Genomic DNA, 8,298 nt, shown 5'->3' on the forward strand with positions numbered 1-8,298 from the left:
GAGGGGCCGCTGCCTGGGTGGCCGGGCCCTCCCTTGCCCAGGCTGCTGCCCGCGCGCTTGGCGCCRGCGCTCGCGTCGTGCCGCAGCGCGGCAGCGCCCGGCTTGGCCGGCGCCGCTTTCTTCGGCGCCGCTTCTTTGGCGGCGGGCAGCCGCTGAGCCCCGTGGGCCGCTGCTTTCGAGGGGGGCGYGTGGGTGCCCGAGCCCGGCTTCCCTGCACCGTTGAGGGATGACTTGCTCTGAGTGCTGCCAGCTGAGCTTTTTAAGGAGCCGTTTTGTGAGGTTTTAACTTTCTCTGTGTGACTGAGTTTGGAAGAGGACGACAACCGCGAGTGTTTTTCAGTCAGTGCTGGTGCTTTGGCTTTCTTATCACCACTGCTCACAGAGGACASACTGCCTTTTAGAGAGGAATGTTTATCCAAGGAGCTTTTGCCAAGTTTTGCATTTATAGATTCTTTCTGAGCAGTCACTTTTTTTGAAGAACTGGATACACCTGGGTTCCTAATCTCTTTCTCACTTTTCCTTTTGTCTTTCTGCATTTCTGGTCTTTTGTGTTTGCGCTCCAAGTATTCCCTCTCTCTCAATTCCTCTGCTGTCCTGGGTCTCTCCTCTATCTTCTTCACTACTTTGATTTCCACTGGTTCATACTGTTTTTTTTCAGCAAGCCTTAGAAGATCCGTGAAGTTCAGAGGTGCTGGTGCACTTTTGGGAGGTGCCTTTGGTTTCACTGCAGCTTTGGCTGGTTTCTCTTCATACTCCTCTTGCTCGTGCTCCGATTCAGTCTGACTGTACTCAGGCTGCTCAGTTTCATCCTCTGTTGTGTACTCAGCCTCTGCAACCTGAGCAACGTTCTCAGAAGTCCTCCTCTTCCGAGGCTTCTCTTCCACCGGAATGCCATTATAGCCATAGAAGTTGTCCTTGGTTCGCGAGGCCATAGCCCTGGCCTTTCTGTCATGTTTCAGTTCAATGCGCTTAGCCAGGAGTTCTTCCTTCTTTCTTTTTTCTTCCAATGCTGTAGAAGAAAACCAGGAGAAAGTTAGCCAAAAGCACTCTATACTTCATTCCAGTTGCTTCCAACTGATAAGGCATTTAAGAAGCAAGTTTCTGGATATCTAGGTAACACATTTTTGAAACAGATACAATGACCAGAGAGTGATCAGAGGATTGGTAAGAGAGCAGGGGACCCAAAACCACCTAATCCACTTGTATCAGCTACTCCTAAAATCCGAAGATGAAAAATTAAACTCACTGCATGACCCATTAAGGTGATTCAACAGAAGGGACGCTGCGTAATAATGCCAACTAAGGGGTGCTACTGTGTCAAGTACAGGACTTTACACGGGATATCTGAAGAGGGGGAAGTTTTGGGATTGATTGAGACAATTACGATCATTCAGAGCTTACTATTGGACGTTTAGGCGAAGGCAGAGAAAGGGAGAAAAAGTTAACCTCAGTAAATACCTTTTTTCCTTTTTTCTTCTTCTTTCCGTCTGAGAAATGCTTGCACTGCTGCAGACTCCACACCCTTGACTTTTGGAACCTTTTTGGGAGGACCAACAGCCAAACTGTATCTTTTCTGCAACAAACAAACAAAAAGCACGTCAGAAACATTACAGCTGTAAATCTTAAGAGAGCTTTTAAAACTGAGCAGCTTGGGGCTCGCCAGCCACCTCGAGCCACATGCCGAGCGCGTCTCCGCACAGCCTGGCTGGGCGCTCAGCTGTGCAAGGGAACGGGCAGGAAACCAGGAGATAGGCAGGAAACCCAAAGAAACTGAGTAACATGCACTAGCCTGAGAATGGACACAGTAACTATATCAGCAACCGAACAAAAGTTTTCTTGACACAAAACCAGGCTACAGAAGATGAAGCCATGAGACACAGAAAGAAATAGTGCCAAAAATACAGAAAGGAGTCAATTAAATCCAGAAGGAAGCGTAAAGCAGAAGGAAATATATATTCAAAAAGAATACTTTGATATTTTCAAAATTCTTGCATTTTGGCGAGGGGGCATTGATCATAAAATAATAGATTATAAGTCAAAACTAGATCTTCTACATAGTAAGTTAGAGTCCTCGTCAAATTAAAGCTGTGAACTGAGGTTCCAACTAAAACATTTTTACATGGCACAGAAGTCAGTAATGSTACAAATGCTTTTCTATATTCATACAGCCTTATTGACCCTCACATTAAAAAGACAACATGACAAGGCATGGTACAAGAATCTGCATCCGAGCAGTGGAAACAGACTGGCCCGTAGCACAAATCCCTAGAGATCTGAACACCTCACAGGGGAAGCCGCAGTTCTCATTTTGAACTCCTTGGAAGAGCAGCACCTACACAGATACTGGGATTACTTTCAYGTAGGTGACACAGGACACCACGGATTCTCCTGTACACACGTGTACTAAGCCGGGAAGTTTAGGGGCTCATTGCTGGAGTGCAGCCAGGGCTGGCTCCCAGAAGGGCAGCTCCAACACCGCTGTTCACGATGCCTTAAGCTCAACTTCTGAGAAGCCTACGCRGAGCTGCGGAGCTGCCCCAGCGCTCTACCCGAGCCCCCTCCCACGCCAGCTCCTCCCCGGAGACCCAGGCACCACGCGGGCGCGGATCCGGTACCCGAGCACCACCCTGGGACACTCCTGCTCCCAATGACCTTGGCACTCACAAGCCAAACGAGYGGGATCGGCCACAATTGCTGGGGCCGTCCGAAGAACCGGATGGCTCCTGGAGCTGGAGCCGAGCTCCCTGGCCTCCCTTGTAATCTTGGTTGGTTACAGCCTAGTGCATTCCAGGAACTGAGTGCTTGTGAAGCCTGAAGCACAGGGCAACCTTTCCTGGGGATTTCTGGCAAACAGGAACCTTTAACTCTGGAGTCCGGAGCAGCCTGGCAGCTCAGGCTGAATCAGAAGTGTTGCAGGCAAATCGGGCCCCTCGTTTTAGTGAATATTCTTTCAGAAAAAGGTACCTTAAAGAGAAAGGAGCAGACACCTTTGCAGCAATTCAAGGCAGCGGGTGTGTACCACACTAGCCAAGAAAACTAAACATAGTATTTGAAAACAAGTACAAATAGGAGGCTTTTCCAAAAGCATTTTAGGCCTAAGAAGCACTTTTGAAAACTGGCTGAACAACAAATGTAGATAGGTCTATCATGTCAGGAGGCTTTATAAAGAATTGAAGTGATTGGGAAGCAGTTTTCGGGCTTTGTTTTGCTGCACTGAACACTCCTATCTAGGAACAGGTTTGTAAAGCAGCCCCACAAATGTGCCATCAATGATGTGCAAAGTTCTGCAAATTTGGGATTTAATCTCCCTATCAGTAACTTTCCTGTAAATTGATTACCAGGTGAAAACCTGCTGAACATTTCACTGACAAACCCCACAGTTCCTGTGCTGGGAATCGCCGCCTCCGTYGATGCACCATTTGTTCACCTTCATTGGAAGCAGCATACAATAACCAGCTGAAGCTTCCCTGTCCTAAGAGCACTGAAGCTCTCACTTGCTCTACAGCCTCAGATCAAGTGTTTCACTTCCACCACAMATCAACACACCACCACATCCCAGGTAAAACAATCGAAGCAGGGGCCTATCACCACTTTTTTTCCAAACAGACGTTGCACTAATCAGACTTTTTGTATTGATACGGAGAGCAAGGGAAACTTTTAGCCTTTGGAGCAGAGCAGGGCAAGCTACTCCGGAGCAGGCGCTGCTGCCCTGTGAACACTCAACACCTGCCCCGGTGGGTGGTTCGACCCGACGRGGGTCCCAGCGCAGAGCGGGCACTGCCCTGCACACTGCGTTACATGGAGACCAATAAAACAGCAGAACCTCCCTGGAACCTACTGGTCTGGCAGGTTRCAGGTTCCCCAGGCAGTCCCAGCTGGGGGTTCTCCTCATCCCTTTCTTCCTAAAGGCTGGCATGTGATCCCAGAGAGCTGAAGCTGTTGGATACCGATATTTAAGCRCCAAAGGTTAGACTGTATAACCTAGATTTTATGAGACTGGAATTTTTTTTTCATCCAAATTAAGCCAAAAAGGACCACGAAGACTGGGTTTGAGACCAAAAAAATTAAACTATTAAATCCAGAGACCGGGGGGGGAAGGGAAGGGAAGGGAAGGATATTGCCTTTAATAATAAATATTTACTCATGCAGCAATTCAAATCGTTGATGTGATAGACTCTGCAGAACGCAGCTCTGAAGCAGCACACTCGTGCTGCAGGCCCCCCTGTTGTGGACATGTCTGTGCCATCTAACCGCTCCACGTGCGCTGTCAGCTTGGGGCAGCTTCCACAGCCCGTCCCACACGGGGCAAGTTCAGCAGAACTTGGGGTTTCCTCACTGCTTGTGGAGATACGCGGCTCCGCTCCACGAGAAGGTCCCTTCGCACCCTGCAGATGAGGAGAGGGCAGCTCTCCGGCGGCACAACTACAGGTTCCTCAGTCGCACGCAGCTTTTCTCGCTGCTTTTTGGGGTCCCCAGGAAGGGAACGTGTGCACTTGCAGCCCAAGGGCCTCCGGCACCACCTGCACCTCCAGGGTCTGCACTGTCACTGCGGGGGTCACTCTGACTGTCCCATTTTGGGGGCCGTGACACTTCACCTTGCGCAGTTCGGCTTCCTTACCCTGCACACACAACTAAAGCTTTCTCCACTGCTTGTCGTTACCCTCCAAATTCAGCAGCAAGTTGGCAGCAGTTACCAAACACATACACACATCTGCTTCGTTCTCTTCAGGCTACAACAGCCCTTGCCAGGCAAGTGCCTTAACACTGTGTTTTAACCACATCCTCGTACTGTTCTCCAGCTCTCAAAACAATTCAGCAAGGTCATGCATTTTGCTACTAAGAAAATAGAGGGTTTGCAACTGCTACTGTCACAACACCCAAGCTGAACCATTCATCAGGAAAACAAAAAAACCAAAAAACCCACAGAGTTTTTTTTAAAACACTGTTAAGCAACATTTTACAGAAGAAAACATATTTCCCTGTTTCGTTTATGTAGTGCTCTTGCAGTCTCCATTTTCCCCTGCTTGCATAAGGAGGGGGCTTGGGAACGGGAAAGCAAAGTTTTGCACATTTCAGACGGTGTTTGCAAGAGTCTGGAGCTTAACTATCAAACACCAGCAAGTTGAGAGGAAATATCCTCTCCAGYCCCTGCCAGCCCATCACACTGTACATCCTTCTTTGCTCCTCAAATGAATACTAATATAACACACCGAACACTTCTAGGCTCTGCTTTTGAGACAAGTTTCATTGGCATAATAAATGCACAAAGACCAACTGAAAAAGGTCCAATTCTGTACGGAATCTACGATAAAAATCATACTTCCGAGCCATTTTCACATTCCKCTCAAAGGGCATCTGCTACCTATGGGCAAATGTTCATGAGGGGCAGATGACATTTCCACAGGCAGGCTCTCTGAGCACGTAGGGTTCTCCAAGTAAGTTTTTGCCATGGCGCTACCTCTCAAATACAGCAACTGCAGTTTAAAAACAAAACACAGATCAAGCTCAGCAGGGAAACAAACGAGGTCCTGGCAGCCACATTTTCCTGTCGATGTTGCTGCAGTTTTCTTAAAGATTTATACTCACTACACGTGACCAGTTCGCCTTGAAACCAGATCGCAGTTGCTGACGTGTACGACAAGCTGTTMCAGTTGTGGGTCACCTCTTTGCAGCTAAATGCCATTCTGCTTCAGATTTAACTGCACTGCTTTCTGGGTCCTGTGTATGAGGGACCTGTTGCCCATCAGCACAAGGGCATTTCCATTTCTGATGCAGAATTGACAGCAGAAGAAACACAAGGTGAGATAAGAGGAGTGTGTTGGTTTATAACTATGCTCCTAGCATTCCCTAAAATGCCTGCAGTTTAAAGGTCTGCCATGCCAAGGTCTCCTACCACATGCCTTATATGCCACAAAACACTCTCCCAGGATTAACAGAATACATATCAACTCCACAAAAAGAAAGAACACCAACATACCAGTGATTTGAGTCTTCCTGAAGCCAGTCCTAATCTCACACAACTGAGAACTTGCTTAACCAAAGCAAGCTCCTAGGCCAGGCCCRGTGAACAGCTGAACACGGACACCTGTAACTACAGGGCTATTTATAACACCGAAACCCCTGCAGAATGTTGCACAAGGAGAACCCGCAACGGAGGCTCTTCTCAGCAGCTGCTGTGAAAACTGCTAGCCACACATCACTAAAGACCTTTACACAAATTCATACGTGGCCTTTATAGAAAGGAAATGTGATCCTAATAATGCTGCATTGAACGGTTTACTTTAAGCAATGCTCCTTTTCAATCTGGATTTCCATGGGGAGATGAACACACAGGTCCATTTTACAGGGACATGATGCAACGCTATCACAGTTTTACAATACAGCAGTCACAAAAATCACTATTTCTTAAATAGCTTTTTTTCCTATAATTTTTGGTTTTTCCTAAAAACCACACGCATGTCGTACTCTTTCTTTCATCGCCATGTGAAATAGTTAACTTGGTGCCTTGCAAACTTGCCCTTAAAACTTCCTGAAGGGATATATTGATTAACAAAGGATATATCAGTGGATTCTTTGATTAACAAAGGAACTAACTTCCAGAAAACTCTCAATTCAACCAGGTTTTGTTAACTGTACTGTATTTTTGGGGTTGTACTGTATTTAAATCAAAATATTTTAAAATTAGTTTAAAAAATACTTTAAGACTAGTTATATCCTTCTCATATGCTTACAAAGCAGTGTTAGCCTGTGAATAAAAAGAGGTAAAAGCAGGTTTAACCTGGAGGGGTGACCTAGGTACCCCAGTATCAGGAAAAACTTGGTGCACACTCTTGGAAGGCTGCAGACAAGCTCAGACAGTGCAAGCACCCAGGCCTGCACAGTTCATTGTCAGGCCACAGCGCACTGCAGAGCCAGGTAATCAAGGCRCTCTCAGCCCTGCACTGAACGCGGTCTTAACTCATCAAGCAAATCCTAACTCTGCGTTTCCCAAGCACAGTAAGGAGAGCCCCAGGCACTGCGCGAGCAGCGGGACTGCCCCGGAATTGCGTCCRGGAGAGAACGTGGCGGCTCCTTCCTCGCCTCGTCAGCACGGCGAGCAAGGCTTTGGGACATTAACCAGTGCTGCAGCAATTAAAACTCCCYGAGAAAGCCAACAAGGCAGGAGGCAGCCTGAAACAGACGACTGCAACCACCCGGGACAGTTCGTGGAAACACCTGTTGTACAAGCAAGTCACAAAGAAACGGGCATTTAAGTATCTTCACGTGTTCATRTATGTGATATGTGGCTCCATGTGGAGCCAAGAAGAACACTAAGTAAAGAGAAGGTCTTAGGGGTATTTAAAAGCAGGCTCAAGTCTGGTGGACCGTGTGTATCTACCCTACGACTGGCCCACGTTATCAGTGGTCACGACACGAGCATTAGCAAAGCCGCACAGAGGCGCTGGGACAGCCCCAGCTCCCGAGGGCTCCGGGAGCAGCAGTGCCCAAAGGGCAGAGCGTCCTGTTCCCGTGCTCCCTGCCATTCCCGCTGGACACCACCTCCCTTGCTTGCACTGCGGGAAAGGGGCTCATCACGGAAGCACACAACCCCAACACCAGTCACGAGGCAGGCAGGAGCCCTTCCCCACCTGGTGCCTATGGGACAGAAGGTATTTTTTATCCAAATAAGCACATTTGAACGGCAGTCCAGGCCCTGCCACAGCCACCAAGCCCAGTATTTCAGGGTGCCAACGGCCACAGGCCCTTCCTGCGCCRGCTTCCCGCAGCCACGCGCGCAGGCTGTTTCTGCGAGCAACATCTATAAATTACGATGAACGCGGCTCCCACGCGAGGCCGCTGACTCGCTGTGGGCACTGCCCAACGCGCCCAACGCCGCCCGCCGGCGCGGCCCGCCGCGCGGCCGCCGCCTCCCCAACGGCCGTAACGGCCGCGGGGCCCGCGCTGCCCCCGGCCCCCGCCCGCTCACCGGCACCGCGTTGAGCCCCTGCTGCTCCGAGGCCACCACGAGGATGTTGCGGAAATCCATGGCGGGCTCCGGGCCCGCGGCCGCCCCTTCCCTTCCCTTCCCCTTCCCCTCCCCGCCCTGCCCGGCAGAGGCGCCGCCGCCCCGGCCCGCCGCGCTGCTCCGCTCCGCTCCGCGCGCTCGCTTCCGCCCGCCGCCCGCCCCCTTATATCACCTCGCCTCGCGCCGGCGTCACCGCCGCGCGTCACTTCCCGTCCCGTCCTTCCCCTCCCGTGCGGCCGCCGCTGGGGAGCCCGGCGGAGCGGGCGGGGAGGGGCGGGGGGGGCCGCGCTGCC

General features: G+C 50.2%; 1 protein-coding gene across 1 annotated transcript in view; it reads right to left on the bottom strand.

Moving 5' to 3' along the window:
- The window catches only part of SPTY2D1 (SPT2 chromatin protein domain containing 1), an 11,160-nt gene extending 3,134 nt beyond the window's left edge, over positions 1-8,026 (bottom strand). Inside the window, exons 1-3 of the mRNA XM_026044161.1 lie at positions 7,967-8,026; positions 1,459-1,573; positions 14-1,009 (exon numbers count right to left, since the gene is read on the bottom strand). Of these exons, the coding sequence (XP_025899946.1) occupies positions 14-1,009; positions 1,459-1,573; positions 7,967-8,026 (1,171 nt within the window). The remainder of the gene's footprint in view (positions 1-13; positions 1,010-1,458; positions 1,574-7,966) is intronic.
- Positions 8,027-8,298: the final 272 nt, after the last annotated feature.

The sequence above is a fragment of the Nothoprocta perdicaria genome, unplaced genomic scaffold (assembly GCF_003342845.1).
Source record: "Nothoprocta perdicaria isolate Ctin4 unplaced genomic scaffold, notPer1 scaffold_350, whole genome shotgun sequence".
NCBI lineage: Eukaryota > Metazoa > Chordata > Aves > Tinamiformes > Tinamidae > Nothoprocta > Nothoprocta perdicaria.